The sequence below is a fragment of the Lissotriton vulgaris genome, chromosome 12, assembly GCF_964263255.1.
Source record: "Lissotriton vulgaris chromosome 12, aLisVul1.2, whole genome shotgun sequence".
NCBI classification, from domain to species: Eukaryota; Metazoa; Chordata; class Amphibia; order Caudata; family Salamandridae; genus Lissotriton; species Lissotriton vulgaris.
Genome location: NC_141700.1, coordinates 769,056,094 through 769,076,284, shown reverse-complemented (window position 1 = coordinate 769,076,284; position 20,191 = coordinate 769,056,094). Strand labels below are relative to the sequence as shown.

Sequence of the window (20,191 nt, the reverse complement as noted above, 5' to 3'; positions counted from 1 at the left end):
CTCTGGCAGGTCTGGTTCTTAGGTGGGGCTTTGGCAGGCCTGGTTCTTAACTGGTGCTCTGGCAGGTCTGGTTCTTAGGTGGGGCTTTGGCAGGTCTGGTTCTTAACTGGTGCTCTGGCAGGTCTGGTTCTTAGGTGGTGCTTTGGCAGGTCTGGTTCTTAACTGGTCCTCTGGCCGGTCTGGTTCTTAGGTGGTGCTTTGGCAGGCCTGGTTCTTGAGTGGTGCTTTGGCAAGCCTGGTTCTTCGATGGTGCTTTGGCAGGCCTGGTTCTTAAATGGTGCTTTAGCAGGCCTGGTTCTTCGATGGTGCTTTGGCAGGCCTGGTTCTTGAGTGGTGCTTTGGCAGGTCTGGTTCTTAGGGGGTGCTCTGGCAGGTCTGGTTCTATGGTGGTGCTTTGGCAGGTCTGGTTCTTCGCTGGTGCTTGGCAGGCCTGGTTCTTCGGTGGTGCTTTGGCAGGCCTGGTTCTTGAGTGGTGCTATGGCAGGTCTAGTTCTCAGGTGGTGCTTTGGCAGGCCTGGTTCCTAACTGGTGCTCTGGCAGGTCTGGTTCTTAGGTGGGGCTTTGGCAGGCCTGGTTCTTAACTGGTGCTCTGGCAGGTCTGGTTCTTAGGTGGGGCTTTGGCAGGTCTGGTTCTTAACTGGTGCTCTGGCAGGTCTGGTTCTTAGGTGGTGCTTTGGCAGGTCTGGTTCTTAACTGGTGCTCTGGCAGGTCTGGTTCTTAGGTGGTGCTTTGGCAGGCCTGGTTCTTAGGTGGTGCTTTGGCAGGTCTGGTTCTTAGGTGGTGCTTTGGCAGGTCTGGTTCTCAGGTGGTGCTTTGGCAGGCCTGATTCTCGAGTGGTGCTTTGGCAGGTCTGGTTCTTCGGTGGTGATTTGGCAGGTCAGGTTCTCAGGTGGTGCTTTGGCAGGTCCGGTTCTCAGATGGTGCTGTGGCAGGTCTGGTTCTTAGGTGGTGCTTTGGCAGGTCTGGTTCTCAGGTGGTGCTTTGGCAGGCCTGATTCTCGAGTGGTGCTTTGGCAGGTCTGGTTCTTCGGTGGTGATTTGGCAGGTCAGGTTCTCAGGTGGTGCTTTGGCATGTCTGGTTCTTCGGTGGTGCTTTGGCAGCTCTGGTTCTTAGGTGGTGCTTTGGCAGGTCTGGTTCTTAGGTGGTGCTTTGGCAGGTCTGGTTCTCAGGTGGTGCTTTGGCAGGACTGATTCTCGAGTGGTGCTTTGGCAGGTCTGGTTATTAGGTGATGCTTTGGCAGGTCTGGTTCTTAAGTGGTGCTGTTGTTTAGAAAAAAAGGGACCCCTATAATTAGACTAGCTATAACATAGGGAGATAAACTATTGAAAGGAAGTTATAGCTATAAAGTGTTCTTAGACAAATTCTATCCTAAAGAATGCCCTTTTGTGTCTAGGATATAGACATATATATGACAAGCACTCTACAATAACATGATAAGCATAAAGCACTTATATTGATCAGTATATTTATTTATTTTTTAAACAATTATTTTTTCCTTTTTTCAAATTTTATAAAGTTCATATTTGAGTAGATAAAACAATGATTTGATTGTGTATTTGGAAGTCCAATTAACTATTACATGTGAATAAATTCATACACAGACATAAGTATATACAAATCCTTTGTGATAGACGAGAAACGTTGACTCGGGCAGTGCGGCAGATGTCTACAACGCGCGTTTCGGCAAACATGCCTTCATCAGGTAGCCATCCACTACTTAGGGAAGTTCAATTTCAAGGTATGCGTCCTAGGACTCGTGATAAAAACAAGCAATTGTCCCATATAGCTTCAGTGTGGATAAAGATATGGGTTACTCCTCAGGTGGGAGTCCCAGATGGACCGCGGAGCCAGCTTCAGTAGTTTGTGAGATAAGGCAACTTCGAACGATCAGATGTCGTTATCTGAGTCTTATACGGATGAATCTAAATGGTCTAATATTTGCCGCCGAGTATTACGTGTTAAAATTGAAGGCTGCCGTTTTGACCTCCGTCGACGGTGTTGTCCTTAGATGATGAAACAACGGTGTGGGCAGTCTTCCGTCTGGATAGTCCTGGCTCCAAATGGGCTCAACGAAAAATGATGAGACTTCTTAAGTGGTGCTGTGGCAGGTGTAGTTCTTAGGTGGTGCTTTGGCAGGTCTGGTTCTCAACTAGTGTTTTGGCAGTTCTGGTTCTTAAGTGGTGCATTGGCAGGTCTTGTTCTTAAGTGGTGCTATGGCAGGTCTGGTTCTTGAGTGGTGCTATGGCAGGTCTGGTTCTTAAGTGGTGCTGTTGCAGGTCTGGTTCTTGGGTGGTGCTTTGGCAGGTCTGGTTCTTGAGTGGTGCTATGGTAGGTGCAGTTCTCAGGTGGTGCTTTGGCAGGCCTGGTTCTCAGGTGGTGCTTTGGTGGGTCTGGTTCTTGAGTCGGGCTATGGCAGGTCTGGTTCTTAGGTGGTGCTGTGGCAGTTCTGGTTCTTAGGTGGTGCTGTGGCAGTTCTGGTTCTTGAGTTGTGCTATGGCACATCATGTTCTTAAGTGGTGCTGTGGCAGGTCTGGTTGTTAGGTGGTGCTTTAGCAGGCCTGGTTCGTAAGTGGTGCTACGGCACATCATGTTCTTAAGTGGTGCTGTGGCAGGTCTGGTTGTTTGGTGGTGCTTTAGCAGGCCTGGTTCGTAAGTGGTGCTATGGCACATCATGTTCTGAAGTGGTGCTGTGGCAGGTGTAGTTCTGAGGTGGTGCTTTGGGAGGTCTGGGTTTTAAGTGGTGCTTTGACAGGTGCAGTTCTTCAGTGGTGCTTTGGCAGGTCTGGTTATTAAGTGGTGCTTTTGCGGGTCTGGTTCTTAAGTGGTGCTTTTGCAGGTCTGGTTCTCAGATGGTGCTGTGGCAGGTCTGGTTCTCAGGTGGTGCTTTGGCAGGTCTGGTTCTCAGGTGGTGCTTTGGCAGGTATGGTTCTCAGGTGGTACTTTGGTAGGCATGGTTCTTGATGCTTTGGCAGGTCTGCTTCTTAAGTGGGGCTTTGGCTCTTCTGGATCTTAAGTGGGGATTTGGCAGGTCTGGTTCTCGGGTGGTGCTGTGGCAGGTCTGGTTCTAATGTGATGCCTTGGAAGGTCCGGTTCTCAGATGGTGCTGTGGCAGGTCCGGTTCTCGGGTGGTGCTTTGGCAGGTCTGGTTCTCAGATGGTGCTGTGGCAGATCTGGTTCTCAGGTGATGCTTTGGCAGATCTGGTTCTCAGGTGGTGCCTTGGAAGGTCCAGTTCTCAGGTGGTGCTGTGGCAGGTCTGGTTCTCAGATGGTGCTGTGGCAGGTCTGGTTCTCAGGTGGTGCTTTGGCAGGTCTGGTTCTCAGATGGTGCCTTGGAAGGTCGGTTCTCAGATGGTGCTGTGGCAGGTCTGGTTCTCGGGTGGTGCTTTTCACGGCTGGTTCTTCGGTGGTGCTTTGGCAAGTCTGGTTCTTCAGTAGCGCTTTGGTAAGTCTGGTTCTTAGTTGATGTTTTGGCATGTCTGGTTCTTAAGTGAAGCTTTGGTAGGTCTGGTTTTTAAGTGGTGCTTTGGCAGATCTGGTTCTTAAGTGGTGCTTTGGCAGGTCTGGTTCTTGATTGGTGCTATGTCAGGTCTGGTTCTTAAGTGATGCTGTGGCAGGTCTGGTTCTTAGGCGGTGCTGTGGCAGGTCTGGTTCTAAGGCGGTGCTGTGGCTGGTCTGGTTATTGAGTGGTGCTATGGCAGGTCTGGTTCTTAGGTGGTGCTGTGGCATGTCTGGTTCTTGAGTGGTGCTGTGGTAGGTGCAGTTCTTAGGTGGCGCTTTGGGAGGTGTGGGTGTTATGTGGTGCTTTGGCAGGTGCAGTTCTCAGGTGGTGCTTTGGCAAGCCTGGTTCTCAGGTGGTGTTTTGGCAGGTCTGGTTCTTAGGTGGTACTTTGGCAGGCCTGGTTCTTCACTGGTGCTTTGGCTGGTCTCGCTCTTAACTGGTGATTTGGCAGATCTGGTTCTTAAGTGATGGATTGGCAGTTCTGGTTCTCAGGTGGCGCTTTGGAAGGTCTGGTTCTTCGGTGGTACGTTGGCAGGTCTGGTTCCTAGGTGGTGCTTTTGCAGGTCTTGTTCTTAAGTGATTCTTTGGCTTGTCTAGTTCTTAAGTGGGGCTTTGGCTCTTCTGGATCTTAAGTGGGGCTTTGGCAGGTCTGGTTCTCGGGTGGTGCTGTGGCAGGTCTGGTTCTCATGTGATGCCTTGGAAGGTTCGGTTCTCAGATGGTGCTGTGGCAGGTCTGGTTCTCAGGTGGTGCCTTGGAAGGTCTAGTTCTCAGGTGGTGCTGTGGCAGGTCTGGTTCTCAGATGGTGCTGTGGCAGGTATGGTTCTCAGGTGGTGCTTTGGCAGGTCTGGTTCTCAGATGGTGCCTTGGAAGGTCGGTTCTCAGATGGTGCTGTGGCAGGTCTGGTTCTCGGGTGGTGCTTTGGCACGTCTGGTTCTTCGGTGGTGCTTTGGCACGTCTGGTTCTTCGGTGGTGCTTTGGCAAGTCTGGTTCTTCAGTAGCGCTTTGGTAGGTCTGGTTCTTAGTTGATGCTTTGGCATGTCTGGTTCTTAAGTGAAGCTTTGGCAGGTCTGGTTTTTAAGTGGTGCTTTGGCAGGTCTGGTTCTTAAGTGGTGCTTTGGCAGGTCTGGTTCTTGATTGGTGCTATGTCAGGTCGGGTTCTTAAGTGGTGCTGTGGCAGGTCTGGTTCTTAGGCGGTGCTGTGGCAGGTCTGGTTCTTAGGCGGTACTGTGGCTGGTCTGGTTCTTGAGTGGTGCTATGGCAGGTCTGGTTCTTAGGTGGTGCTGTGGCAGGTCTGGTTCTTGAGTTGTGCTGTGGTAGGTGCAGTTCTTAGGTGGCGCTTTGGGAGGTGTGGGTGTTATGTGGTGCTTTGGCAGGTGCAGTTCTCAGGTGGTGCTTTGGCAGGCCTGGTTCTCAGGTGGTGTTTTGGCAGGTCTGGTTCTTAGGTGGTACTTTGGCAGGCCTGGTTCTTCAGTGGTGCTTTGGCAGGTCTCGCTCTTAACTGGTGATTTGGCAGGTCTGGTTCTTAAGTGATGGATTGGCAGTTCTGGTTCTCAGGTGGCGCTTTGGCAGGTCTGGTTCTTCGGTGGTACGTTGGCAGGTCTAGGTCCTAGGTGGTGCTTTTGCAGGTCTTGTTCTTAAGTGGGACTTTGGCTTGTCTAGTTCTTAAATGGGGCTTTGTGAGGTCTTGTTCTTAACTGGTGTTTTGGCAGGTCTGGTTCTTGAGTGTTGCTATGGCAGGTCTGGTTCTTAGGTGGCACTGTGGCAGGTCTGGTTCTTGAGTGGTGCTTTGGCAGGTCTGGTTCTCAGGTGGTGCTTTGGCAGGCCTGGTTCTTAGGTGGTACTTTGGCAGCTCTGGTTCTTACGTGGGGCTTTGACTTGTCTAGTTCTTAAATGGTGCTTTGGCAGGTCTGGTTCTTAAGTGGTGCTTTGGCAGGTCTGGTTCTCAGGTGGTGCTTTGGCAGGTCTGGTTCTTATCTGGTGTTTTTTCAGGTCTGGTTCTTAAGTGGTGCTTTGGCAGGTCTGTTTCCTAAGTGGTGCTTTGGCAGGTCAGGTTCTTAAGTGGTACTTTGGCAGGCCTGGTCCTTAAGTGGTGCTTTGGCAGCTCTGGTTCTTAAGTGGGGCTTTGGCTTGTCTAGTTCTTAAGTGGTGCTTTGGCAGGTCTGGTTCTTAAGTGGTGCTTTGGCAGGTCTGGTTCTTAAGTGGTGCTTTGGCAGGTCTGGTTCTCAGTTGGCGCTTTGGCAGGTCTGGTTCTTCGGTGGTACTTTGGCAGGTCTGCTTCTTCGGTGGTACTTTGGCAGGTCTGCTTCTTCGGTGGTGCTTTGGCAGGTCTGGTTCTCAGGTGGTACTTTGGCAGGCCTGGTTCCCAGGTGGTGCTTTGGCATGTCTGGTTCTTCGGTGGTACTTTGGCAGGTCTGGTTCTTAGGTGGTGTTTTGGCAGGTCTGGGTCATAAGTGGTGCTTTGGCAGGTCTGGTTCTCAAGTGGCGCTTTGGCAGGTCTGGTTCTTCGGTGGTACTTCGGCAGGTCTGGTTCTTCGGTGGTACTTTGACAGGTCTCGTTCTTAAATGGGGCTTTGGCTTGTCTAGTTCTTAAATGGGGATCTGGCTGGTCTAGTTCTTAGCTGGTGCTTTGGTCGGTCTGGTTCTTAGTTGATGCAGTGGCAGGTCTGGTTCTTAGGTGATGCTTTGCCCTTCTCCAGAATGCAGAGTGTCTGATTCGATGTCCCATCATAAATGCACCCTCCCCAAACTGCACAGTGTCTAGAAGGATGATCCATCACAGATGTAACCCCCCCTCCCCACCAAATGCAGTGTCTGGTACGGTGTTCCATCACAGATGCACCCTCCCCAGACGGCAGTGTCTGGTAAGGTGTTCCATCACAGATGCACTCTCCCCAGACGGCGGTGTCTGGTAAGGTGTTCCATCATAGGTGCACCCTCCCCAGACGGCAGTGTCTGGTAAGGTGTTCCATCACAGATGTACCCTCCCCAGAAGGCAGTGTCTGGTACGGTGTTCCATTACAGATGTACCCTCCCCAGACTGCAGTGTCTGGTAAGGTGTTCCATCATAGGTGCACCCTCCCCAGACTGCAGTGTCTGGTACGGTGTTCCATCACAGATGTACCCCTCCCCAGACTGCAGTGTCTGGTACGGTGTTCCATCACAGATGCACCCTCCCCAGACGGCAGTGTCTGGTAAGGTGTTCCATCACAGATGCACTCTCCCCAGACGGCGGTGTCTGGTAAGGTGTTCCATCATAGGTGTACCCTCCCCAGACGGCAGTGTCTGGTAAGGTGTTCCATCACAGATGTACCCTCCCCAGAAGGCAGTGTCTGGTACGGTGTTCCATTACAGATGTACCCTCCCCAGACTGCAGTGTCTGGTAAGGTGTTCCATCATAGGTGCACCCTCCCCAGACTGCAGTGTCTGGTAAGGTGTTCCATCACAGATGTACCCTCCCCAAACTGCAGTGTCTGGTAAGGTGTTCCATCACAGATGCACCCTCCCCAGACGACAGTGTCTGGTAAGGTGTTCCATCATAGGTGCACCCTCCCCAGACGGCAGTGTCTGGTAAGGTGTTCCATCACAGATGTACCCTCCCCAGACTGCAGTGTCTGGTACGGTGTTCCATCATAGATGTACCCTCCCCAGACGACAGTGTCTGGTAAGGTGTTCCATCATAGGTGCACCCTCCCCAGACGGCAGTGTCTGGTAAGGTGTTCCATCACAGATGTACCCTCCCCAGACTGCAGTGTCTGGTACGGTGTTCCATCATAGATGTACCCTCCCCAGACGACAGTGTCTGGTAAGGTGTTCCATCATAGGTGCACCCTCCCCAGACGGCAGTGTCTGGTAAGGTGTTCCATCACAGATGTACCCTCCCCAGAAGGCAGTGTCTGGTACGGTGTTCCATTACAGATGTACCCTCCCCAGACTGCAGTGTCTGGTACGGTGTTCCATCATAGATGTACCCTCCCCAGACGACAGTGTCTGGTAAGGTGTTCCATCATAGGTGCACCCTCCCCAGACGGCAGTGTCTGGTAAGGTGTTCCATCACAGATGTACCCTCCCCAGAAGGCAGTGTCTGGTACGGTGTTCCATTACAGATGTACCCTCCCCAGACTGCAGTGTCTGGTAAGGTGTTCCATCATAGGTGCACCCTCCCCAGACTGCAGTGTCTGGTAAGGTGTTCCATCACAGATGTACCCTCCCCAAACTGCAGTGTCTGGTAAGGTGTTCCATCACAGATGCACCCTCCCCAGACGGCAGTGTCTGTTAAGGTGTTCCATCACAGATGCACCTTCCCCAGACGGCAGTGTCTGGTAAGGTGTTCCATCACAGATGCACCCTCCCCAGACTGTAGTGTCCGGTGCGGTGTTCCATCACAGATGTACCCTCCCCAGACTGCAATGTCTGGTAAGGTGTTCCATCACAGATGTACCCTCCCCAGACGGCAGTGTCTGGTAAGGTGTTCCATCACAGATGCACAGAAAATTTTGGATTCCTCAAACAAATCCAAGGATATATTTTCAATTGTTGAGGAACTGTCTAATCCGGTGAGAGTCACCATTGCGCCCCTCCCCTCCCAGTCCCTATGTGATTCCCTGAACCAATTTTTTGTGGAAAAAATTGTTAAGATTAAATCTAGTATCTCTGCCCAAGTCCCGCCAGTCCCCTCTCCACCCATTGTTTCCTGCCATCATCTTAACACCCATATCCTAACTCAGATTCCCCCTATATCGAAAGTCAACTTTCTTTCACTTTTGCACAAAGTCTCTTCTGGTTCACCTGGCGACTGTTGCCCCCCCCTCGGCCCTTCTGGAAGCCTTTACTTCCTGCCCTGAACCCCCCCTGGCCCTTTTAAACAACTCTCTGACCACTGGGGAGGTTCCTTGTTCCTTTAAACAGGCCGAGGTGGTCGCCATCCTAAAAAAACCTTCGGCAGACCCCTCCATCATGAGCAACTATCGCCCTATATCCCTCCTCCCCTTCCTCAGTAAAGTTCTGGAGTCGCATGTAACCCAAACCCTTAGCACTTTTGTTGAGGACTCGCGCGTCTTGGACCCCCAGCAGGCTGGGTTTAGACCTGCGCATTCCACAGAGGCAGTTATCCTCTCCGTGATGGAGGAACTGCGCAGAGGGGCCGACGCCAACATCTGTCAGGCCCTGGTCCTCTTGGATCTGTCGGCTGCCTTTGACACGGTCGACCACGGTATTTTGGTCGACCGTGTCAGAGAGGCTGGCATCCAGGGTACCGCCCTGGACTGGGTTCAGTCTTTCCTGACTAAACGCCAACAAGCCGTCAGGCTGTCCCAGTTCTCCGCTACTCAGGTCGAGCTGACCTGCGGCGTCCCGCAGGGCTCCTCTTTGTCCCCTCTCCTCTTTAATTTGTACCTGGTTCCTTTAATCCGTTCTCTTCGTGGGTTGAGTGTCACCGCGTTTAATTACGCGGATGACATTCAACTGGTCTTTACCATTGATTCCTCTGACGAATCAATCACTACTTTTCAAAACACGCTCTGCTTCATTAGTAATTGGATGAGCTCAAAGCATCTGAAGCTCAACCCCGACAAGACCGAGCTGGTTCTTGTCGGGGGACCCTCCAATCCTTGGCAACCTTCCTTTTGGCCGGCAAGTCTGGGCAGCCCTCCTTGCCCAGTCAATTCAGCCAAAAGCCTGGGAGTCGTCATTAGTAACGATCTTTCTATGACGCCCCAGATCAGCGCAGTAGTGTCCTCTAGCCACTTCCAACTCAGGAAAATCCGTAAAATCTCTTGCCTACTCACTACCGAGGCCCTTACTTTGGCCTTGCTTGCGTTAGTCATTTCTAGGCTTGACTACGCAAGCGCACTGTATGTAGGCATTCCTGACTACCAACTTAAGAGACTTCAGTTGATCCAAAATCAGGCTGCCCGCTTGATCTACCACCAACCTAGAGATCAACACGTTCGTCCTCTCTTAAAAAGTCTCCACTGGCTCCCGGTATCTGCTCGCTGTAAGTTCAAGTTAGGCTGCATTATCTCAAAATCCCTTGCAGGTCACGGTCCCGTCTTTATTTCCCTTCTCCATCCGTATGTTCCTCCTCGCAATCTCCGGTCATCCCAGATGGCCCTGCTATCAGTTCCCAGATTTAAGAGGAAGAAACACTGTGGCCTTAGGTTTTCTTTTCTAGCTCCATCCTTTTGGAATTCCCTTCCCCTTCCTCTTAGGCTGCCTTCTCCATACTCCAGGTTCAGATCCCTCCTTAAAACCTTCCTCTTTACCGAGTCTTATAATTAGTTTCTGCTTTCACGCTCTTTTTCACTACTCCTTCAGCACAAGCGCCAAGAAACCTAACGGTGTTAGTCGCGCTCAATAAATTTCTTTAACATAACATAACATAACATGTACCCTCCCCAGACGGCAGTGTCTGGTACGGTGTTCCATCACAGATGTATACCCTCCCCAGACTGCATTGTCTGGTAAGGTGTTCCATCACAGATGCACCCTCCCCAGACTGCATTGTCCGGTAAGGTGTTCCATCACAGATGTACCCTCCCCAAACTGCAGTGTCTGGTAAGGTGTTCCATCACAGATGTACCCTCCCCAGACTGCAGTGTCTGGTAAGGTGTTCCATCACAGATGTACCCTCCCCAAACTGCAGTGTCTGGTAAGGTGTTCCATCACAGATGTACCCTCCCCAGACGGCAGTGTCTGGTAAGGTGTTCCGTCATAGGTGCACCCTCCCTAGACTGCAGTGTCTGGTAAGGTGTTCCATCACAGATGTACCCTCCCCAAACTGCAGTGTCTGGTAAGGTGTTCCATCACATATGCACCCTCCTCAGACTGCAGAGTCTGGTAAGGTGTTCCATCACAGATGCACCCTCCCCAGACTGCATTGTCTGGTAAGGTGTTCCATCACAGATGTACCCTCCCCAAACTGCAGTGTCTGGTAAGGTGTTCCATCACAGATGTACCCTCCCCAGACTGCAGTGTCTGGTAAGGTGTTCCATCACAGATGTACCCTCCCCAGACGGCAGTGTCTGGTAAGGTGTTCCGTCATAGGTGCACCCTCCCCAGACTGCAGTGTCTGGTAAGGTGTTCCATCACAGATGTACCCTCCCCAAACTGCAGTGTCTGGTAAGGTGTTCCATCACATATGCACCCTCCCCAGACCGCAGTGTCTGGTAAGGTGTTCCATCACAGATGTACCCTCCCCAGACTGCAGTGCCTGGTAAGGTGTGTTCCATCATAGATGTACCCTCCCCAGACGGCAGGGTCTGGTAAGGTGTGTTCCATCATAGATGTACCCTCCCCAGACTGCAGTGTCTGGTAAGGTGTGTTCCATAAGAGATGTACCCTCCCCAGACGGCAGTGTCTGGTAAGATGTTCCTTCATAGATGTACCCTCCACAGACGGCAGTGCCAGGTAAGGTGTTCCATCACAGATGCACCCTCCCCAGACCGCAGTGTCTGGTAAGGTGTTCCATCACAGATGTACCCTCCCCAGACTGCAGTGCCTGGTAAGGTGTTCCTTCATAGATGCACCCTCCACATGTTTCTTTTAGTGGGTGTATCATTTGAAGAGATAATATTTTCGAAGTGCTGTTCCTCTCAGGGGTGCTGTTATGATTTGGGGATGCTGCATACATGTATGAATGAGTCCAACCCATGTTGTAGTGGTGCTTCCTGCTTAGGCTCTTTGCACCTAACACAGTGATTTTAATCTTCACGATAAGTTCTAGCTTAGAATAAACATTTAATTGCACTTTCCTATGGTTTGCAGATCATAGAGCAGAGTTACAATGCCACGTGGATGCGCCGGCAGGGGGCGGACCCCGAACCCATCAGCGCCTCCACCCTCACCACGCTGTGGTCCCTCTCTGTGGCCATCTTCTCGATCGGAGGCATGATTTCATCTTTCATGGTGGGGGTCATCTCAGAGTGGCTGGGAAGGTAGCTCCTTTAATGACTCCTAACCTGCTAACTTTCTAAACCTCACCCCCTCAACAATCCTCTTTTGCTAATGTTTCACTTTTCTCCTTTCGTCCCTTTATCCTTTCACTTCTTTTCTTTCCCTGTGTGCGTCTAGTCTTTCTTCTGCTTTACTTTTTTTGGTGTTCTTAGATTATTTTCTCTAACCCTTCTCTGGTTTGATCCACTAGCTCTGCATATTCTCTTGTATGTCCTTTTTATAACGCCAGGCATTTGCCCTGTTTTGTTTGTTCTCTCCTTGCCCCTTTCCTTCCATTTCATTTGTTGTTTTTTGCTTTTTAGTGTTTTCATTTGCCGCCTTCCATTTTACCTTATTTTGTTGCTTCCTGTCATTCTTGCTGTTTGCTTTCATTGCTCTTTCTTACCTCTGCCATTTTTCCTCATTCTCCCCTTCTGTAATTGTTCGTCTTTATCTGTATTTCTCCCCCTTGTTCTCTTAACCTCTTTCTTTTTCTCGTGAATTCCTGCATTCCTTTTCTATCCCCATTTCCTGTATTAGTTCTCTTTCTTCTTTTATTTTTTTGCTCTTTAGCTCTTGCAATTGTTTTGCTTTCATTGGTTCTTTGTCTTTTTTAAACGTTATCTGTTGCTCTCTATGTCTATTTCCTTCTAAATTTGTATTTCTCTTTCCTTTGAGCCTTTTTTGTTCCTTGCTATAATTTTTTCCCAACAAGTCTTTTTTGTTCTTTGCTATTTTTCCCATCTATTATTTTAATTGGTTGTTCCCTATTTCAATCGTTTGTTCCTTCTCATACTCCTTTCAACCTTTCTTTTGTTTTTCATGAACCTTTTTTCCATTTCTTCCACATTTGTTCATTTTCTGTTTCCCTTTCTGCCTCCGCCTCCCCTTCTCCTTCCCCTAGAGCACTGTCTCTTTCTCAGCTCTCTTTCTCCGCGTGTCCTGATGCTCTGTGTCTTTCTTCTCTCTCTGCAGGAGGAAGGCCATGATTTTGAACAACGGCCTGGCTTTCATCGGCGGGGGAATGATGGCCTTGTCCAAACTCTGCCAGTCTTACGAGATGATGATCCTGGGCAGGTTTTTCATCGGGGCCTACTCAGGTAATCCCAGCACCCTTGTCTCTTCCGTGTGAGGGCCCACGTGCCCTGTGAAGGGCCCCAGAACCCCCCCCCCTTCCCAGGGCAGCCTCCCAAGCTCTGGTGAATATACTCTTTATGCATTGCAAGCCCTGTTCTCTGCTCCCCCGCCAGGCCCACACTTTCCTACACACAAGCAAGTCCAGTGTTTACACCTGCAGCTTTTATGTCCTTACGGGCACCCGTAGCCCATGCCGAGGACCTCCAGCAGAAATCCATAGACAAGGGCAAGTGAGGGGAAGGGCATTGTTCCCATTGTGTTTCTACCAGCTCTCCGTGGCCAGGAGGAGGTTACTGTTCAGAGAAAGCCCCAAAAGAAGGATACAGGCAGTGCTTAACTTGAGCCGGTGATTTCCGGTGCTCAGCACCAGCACTTAATTGTCAACACTGGTACTTTTGACAGCTGCCACATGGTGGCGTTGTTTGTGTAATTTAAAGATGAACAGAACAGTAGTGGCTTTTTAATTCATTATACATTAAACACAACTAATACCTCCTCCCAAGCCATTCTTATAGCTTTGGGGGCCTCAAACAGTCTGAAATGCTAGACTTGTAGTCCTGTGATGGTTAGTAGTTTTGTAGGTGTGTCATTGGCAATGCTGGCAGGGCCAATGGGTGATGCAGGCTGCGGTGGCCTCCTGACAGGGCCCTGGCACTTATTTTTTCACAAATTAAGCACTGAATGCAGGTCTGGCCCATGGGTGTCCAGATGTGGTTCGTCCATGCAGATGTAGGTGTATCGGGCAGCTCTGATGGGGGCCTGAGAACTGCGGACGCCACCGATGATGGGCCAATCCCTAGCCCTCTTTCATCACCACTGCCACCTCTGTACCCCTGCTGTTCAGAGGGAGAGGGAGGCCAAGGGTAACAAGCGAGTGTGATGAGTCTAGGGTGAAACTAGGGTGAAAGGGCAGAATGCACAGCTGACCCCTAGTGGCACAGTGTAGGGCCCGGGGTAGAACCACCTAGGACAAGTGGCAAGAATGCAGGTGGGGCTGACAAGCTATGGAGGGCCTGGGTGAAGGTTAAGGGCTCTAAGATATAGGATTTAGAGATAAAAATAGCACATACCAAGGAGAGGGGAAGGACAGCATAGGGTTGCAGGTATTATCAGCCACTGAAATTATGTGGTTGTGCTGCCGCAGCGATTTCGCATAATTATAGATTTGCCACATTTGCCCCATGATCAGCCATTTGCTGCCTGATCTGCAGATTTTAACAACAACAAAATGTCTCTAGGTGAAATTGTTCACAAGTTACTAAAAGTGCAGCAAGAGGTGTTGCTGCGGAGTGGAAGTTCCTTTGTAAAGCTGGACTGGTCACCTTTCTGTACCTTATTGCTATATTTGAGTGTCAAACTGGTACTAGTGAAATGCAGCCAATGCCCATACAGTGTTACCAAGTTTAAAAATGAAGAAATAACGAAGTAATACAATTACAAAATGTGCCACTTTAAGCCGCATCACGTGCCTTTTCTTGCCGCATAATTTATTCAACCCTGCCACATATTTTGGCCCTCTCCTGCCACATAATTCCAGTGCCCTGGGTATTATGTAAGAATAATAACTGAAACGAAGGGACTAGAGCCAGCCCACGTAGAGCCATTGAACACTACACAAAGGATGGACCGTGAGACTGCGGCTGTGGGTGTGGAACTGTCAGCAGAAGCCCCAGAGTCCAGGAGACTGCACAGAACCAGATGTGAGGCCTGTGTGCAGAGACAGAGAGCAAGAGACTGTTCAGAGACAGCACTGACGGGTCAGGAGACTGTACGAGACCAGAGGTGAACCCTGTGTGCTGAGACAGACAGTAGACTGTCAGAGACATCACTGATTGAAATCAGGGGACAGTAAACAAGGGGACAGTAAACAACCAGATGTGAGGCCTGTGTGCAGAGACAGAGCAAGAGACGGTTTTTCAGAGACAGCGCTGACGGGTTAGGAGAGCATAAAGGGCCAGAGTTGAACCCTGTGTGCAGAGACAGAGGCCGAGAGAGTGTTTAGAGACTGGTCTGACTGTTCAGTTCAGTTCATCTTTATTTCGGTGGTTAAAAACCATCATAAAAATACACAATACATTACAAATCCACATTCAACATTTTACATTGTTATTCTGAACTTTACAATTTTAAAAACAAATTTAAAATATATATAATTATTAAAAATAATTGAAAGGGAGAGATCAATTAATTCATTTCATCCTACATCAACCCCTGGTATTTCTTAATTTGACAACAATTTTTAAAAAACTCATTATAGAACACAGAGTTCGCATGTCAGTTGCTATTTGCAAAAATAATAAAGCAGTTTTAGCATGGAAGATTTTTGACTCCTTTAAAACATCCACAAGAAATCTTCTACGTCGGAATTTATAAAAAGGACATAATAATACAAAATGAAGGGTGTCCTGCGGAGACCTATTGTCGCAGCCGCAGGCACCCTTCTGCTCAATTGTTAAGGTAAAACCAGACGGATAAGCTAAAATGTTTGGTAACAAATTGAGCCTAAAACGACACATTTAAAACCTCTCTTGTTGACTATGCATTAAAAAAAGATACGGTTCCATGCCCTTTTCATTACTCACAAGAGAGTGCGCTACTACAGATGTTTTATTAGAGTCAAGTCGATTCCTGCTATGATCACATTTATCCAATAATTGCCTTTGAATACGGTGTTTGCTAGAGCTATCAATCTTTGAGGGATCAGTAAATAACATTTGGTAGTCAATAGACTCTAGGGTTTCTTTAATGTATTTAAGCCAAGGAATTTGCAACCATCTGTCTCTCCGAAGACAATCTTCAATAATCTGTCTAGTTAATTCAGCGTTTGAATTTAGCTAAATTCGAAGCCAGGTCAAAATTGGTCTTATTCTAATCAGGTCAGAGATGTACGGGGTACCAAGCTCCTTGTGTGTGACTGCTGCCGGGATGCTCTGTGGTAGCTTTAACAGTTTCTTTAGGAATTTATCTTCCTCAGTTTGTATCTGGTGTGCATCCCTAAAGCCCCACACCTCTGCCCCGTACGTAGCTTTAGAAATACTGACCGCTCTATACAGTGTCATTACTTGTTCAGGGGACCAACGACCCATCCTTCGTGCAAAGTTTAAAATGGCACCATTCGCTGAAACAAGTTTCCTGCACCTTTCCTCCAGGCATGGGGCAAACCTGATATTTTCATCAAACAAGAGACCCAAGTATGAGAAAGTATTCACAGTGTCCAAATCATGGGTTCCTATTTTGAATGGAAATCTCTTGAGGGTTTTTTTCCCTGCCACCATGATAAAGGACTTAGTCAGATTTACAGAGAGATCTAAATTCTCCATGAACCTTGCAAAGCCACTAATTAGCCGCTGCAGACTCACTGCTGTTCGTGTGAGCAGGACCGCGTCATCCGCATACAAAAGTACCGGTATGTGACGCGATCCTACTCTTGGGCAGTCAGTCCCCAGCGTCAGCAGAACACTCTCCAGGTCATTTATGTAGAGGAAAAATAGAAATGGAGCCAGCATACACCCCTGCCTCACCCCGTTAGTGCACGGGAATGGATCAGTACTCACCCCTCCCGCGCTATAGCGGACCTTGACAGTGGTGTTCCAGTGGAGTTCCATAAGTATGTTTATCAGGTCTGGATCAATTCTCAATCTATACATGAGCGCCCAGAGCTTGGTTCTGTTAACATTATCAAATGCTGCTGCAAGGTCCATGAACCCCATATATAGGGTTCCTTTATCTGATTTAGTGTATTTAGCAGCTAGAAGGTATAAGTTGAGACATTGGTCACTAGTTGACTTGCCTGTTCTAAACCCATACTGGGTCTCCACCAGGGTGTTATGTACTTCAGTCCACTCTGTAAGGCGGTTTAGTATTACCCTACCTAGTAGTTTCGCTGAGACATCAATCAGCGAGATTGGGGTGTAGCACTGCGGATTATCCCTACAACCTTTCTTATATATAGGAACAATCACTGCAGTTGACCAAGATCGCGGGAGACCAGTTTTAATAGCTGCATTAAGTACTCTGGTCATAATCGGTGCCCAAAGATCAGTGTTACTTAAAAGGAGGTCTGGGGGGGTGCCGTCCGGGCCTGGCGCCTTGTTACGCGTCAGCCCTAGCACTGCCTTTAAGACTTACGGCAAGGAGAATTCTAGCTCAATTGCTCTGGGATCCTCCCATACTCCATCCCCGTTTTCTATCTCCTGCTGATTATACAAACTTTTAAAATGGTTAATCCATTGTTCGGGGAGTATATTGGTACTAATTACAGGGGAACTGGAGTCTTGGTAACAGGGTCTATTTATGATTCTCCAGAATTGGGCATAATCTCTGTTTTCTCCTGCTTCTCTAAGGTCTGGCCAAACTTCCTTCTGGAGTGCACTCTTTCTTTGCTTAACCTGTGTTTTATAATTGCGTCTTCATAGGGCGATTTCATTCTTGTCTCTCGAGGACTTCTTAAGGCTCTGTTTTAATTCTCTCAGTGCCCGTGAGCAATTCGAATCAAACCATCTTGGAGTGGTTAGGTCCTTAGTAGGCCGCTTAGTTTTTAATAATCCTTCAACTATCCTAGTTAAGGATTCAAATGCCAGGACCACTTCTCTACCCTCTATTGCAAGGTCTAGACAGATCTCTATATGTTCTATATATGTTCTATATATGAGCAAGAGACGGTTTTTCAGAGACAGCGCTGACAGGTTAGGAGAGCATACAGGGCCAGAGTTGAACCCTGTGTGCAGAGACAGAGGCCGGGAGAGTGTTTAGAGACTGGTCTGACTGAGATCAGGAGAGTGCACAGGACCAGAGGTGAGACCTGTGTGCAGAGACGGCGGGCGGGAGAGGTTAGGAGAGTGTACAGGACCGGAGGAGAGACCAGTGTGCAGAGACTGAGGGATTGAGAGTGTTTAGAGACAGGTCTGAGAGAGGTCAGGAGAGTGAACAAGACCAGAGGTGATACCTGTGTGCTGAGACGGAGCAAGTGAGAGTGTTCAGAGACAGGTCTGAGAGAGGTTAAGAGAGTGTACAGAATCGGAGGTGAGACCTGTTTGCAGAGACTGAGGACAAGAGAGTGTTCGGAGACAGGTCTGAGAGAAGTTATGAGAGTGCACAGGACAGGTGGTGAGTTCTGTGTGCAGAGACAGAGGGCGGGAGAGGTTAGGAGAGTGCACAGGACAGGAGGTGAGACCTGTGTGCAGAGACGGAGGACAAGAGAGTGTTCAGAGACAGCTGTGAGAGAGGTTAGGAGGGAGTACAGGGCCCGAGGTGAGACCTGTGTGCAGACAAGAAGGGCAGGGGAGTGTACAGACTGACAGGCATGAGAGCGGTTATAGAGTGTATAGAGCCAGAGGTGAGACCTGTGTGCAGACAAGAAGGGGAGGAGAGTGTTCAGAGATTGGTCTGAGAGTGGTTAGAAGAATGTACAGATCCAGAGGTGAGACCTGTGTGCAGACAAGAAGGGCAGGAGAGTGCTCAGAGACTGGTCTGAGAGCGGTTAGAAGAGTTTACAGAGCCAGAGGTGAGACCTGTGTGCAGAGACAGAGAACGGGAGAGTGTTCAGAGACCGGTCTGAGAGCGGTTAAAGAGTGTACAGATCCAGAGGTGAGACCTGTGTGCAGACAAGAAGGGCAGGAGAGTGTTCAGAGACTGGTCTGAGAGCGGTTAGAAGAGTGTACAGAGCCAGAGGTGAGACCTGTGTGCAGAGACGGAGGACGGGAGAGTGTTCAGAGACCGGTCTGAGAGCGGTTAGAAGAGTGTACAGATCCAGAGGTGAGACCTGTGTGCAGACAAGAACGGCAGGAGAGTGCTCAGAGACTGGTCTGAGAGCGGTTGGAAGAGTGTACAGAGCCAGAGGTGAGACCTGTGTGCAGAGACGAAGGACGGGAGAGTGTTCAGAGACCGGTCTGAGAGCGGTTATAAGAGTGTATACAGCCAGAGGTGAGACGTGTGTGCAGAGACGGAGGAAGGGAGAGTGTTCAGAGACCGGTCTGAGAGCGGTTAGAAGAGTGTACAGATCCAGAGGTGAGACCTGTGTGCAGACAAGAAGGGCAGGAGAGTGTACAGACTGACAGGCATGAGAGCGGTTATAGAGTGTATAGAGCCAGAGGTGAGACCTGTGTGCAGAGAAGGAGGATGGGAGAGTGTTCAGAGACTGGTCTGAGAGCGGATAGAAGAGTGTACAGAGCTAGAGGTGAGACCTGTGTGCAGAGAAAGAGGGACGCAGGTAGAGGACAAGCTTCCCATGCTTACTGGGGCCAGGAAGGTGGGCTACAAGAGCCAGAGGAGGAGAGGGGCTCATCAGGGCCCCCCTTATGAAGGCCGGATATAGATGCATGGACTCATTCTGAGCTGTGAACATGTCAAACGGGGCAGAGACAGTCTAGTTCCGAGGTTCCAAGATCAGAGCCTCCTCACACAGCGCCGTGAGATCCCTCCGCCTCGAACCCTGCCCCTCCCCCTCCCTGTCCATCATGCTCCTAATGTAAACCATGACGTCCCGGGCTCTGCGCAGTGTCAGCCTAGCCGCTGACAGGCCTCAGTGCCTATATTTACCCAAGCTGGGGCTATCGAGGCCTACCTCACCCACTTCCGGTTACCGAGAGAGCCCGGATGTCTGAACCGGGGACCGCACCCGAGGGCCGGGTGATAAAAACAATACAACGCATCTTAACCCCACGTGTGTCCGGGCGTTTTCGGTGTAACCCATGCCCTGCCAGGTTGTCGGAGTACGACTGGGGATTTTATTCTATTCAAAGTTATTTAAAGTTTTCATGGAGCTGCCACTGTTCCAAGAGAAAAAAATACCTGCCAATTGTTGTATAAAGAGTCTGCAAAGGCCTGGGCGTGATACTAAATAGGACTGTCATGAATTCACTTTTACCATGACTTTTCTGCCTTTGTTTACTTGACTTTTTAGTCAGGGATCGTTGGCTCATCTCTACAACACACTTAAAAGTGCTTTCTATTTATATCTGCTATTTGAAGTATGTACTGATAAAGGCTATAAGTACGGCCTTTCCGTGATTTTGATAATTTTTGTACCGGTCAAGCCATCAAAGCACTGGTGGTGCCGGTAGAAAACTGGTCATGTAGCAACCCTAAGTTTTCACGAAGCTCTATATGGCCAGTGGACGCTACAAAGTGCAATATAAACATGGAGAAACAAGCATTGGCAAAGCTAATGTTTCTCACCTATGTAAGAGCTATTGGCTTTGCCAATGTGTTTCCGCAATTGTACGCCAGCTTAGCTGCTGTTCAGCATGGCAAAATGTTGGTGGCTTGGAGGAAAGTAGTGTGGAGTGGCGTAGAGTGGAGTGCCGTATATACAATAGAAGGGGGTTCCACAGGACAATAGGCGATGTAGGCAGGAAGGGAGGGGATCAAAAGTACAGTTAGAAAAGAACACCCTGCCAAGGTAGATAATACGGGGTCCTTCACAGGATCCGATTCTGATTAGAAGGGAGCAATATCAACTGAATTTCAAGACCCAAGACAACAAATAGATAACATTCAATTCATATTTTTATAGAAAATATATATTTTTTTATTTGTTTTGATGCAGTCATTTTTAGAAAACAGTCAAAGCTAGCAAATTCAAGAATTAATAAAAACTATCAATAAAGTTCATTATTTCATGTAGG

General features: G+C 49.1%; 1 protein-coding gene across 1 annotated transcript in view; it reads left to right on the top strand.

Moving 5' to 3' along the window:
- Nucleotides 1–20,191, top strand: part of SLC2A4 (solute carrier family 2 member 4) — a 169,736-nt gene that overhangs the window by 111,866 nt on the left and 37,679 nt on the right. The window contains exons 3-4 of the mRNA XM_086946096.1: nucleotides 11,262–11,431; nucleotides 12,405–12,529. Of these exons, the coding sequence (XP_086802222.1) occupies nucleotides 11,262–11,431; nucleotides 12,405–12,529 (295 nt within the window). The remainder of the gene's footprint in view (nucleotides 1–11,261; nucleotides 11,432–12,404; nucleotides 12,530–20,191) is intronic.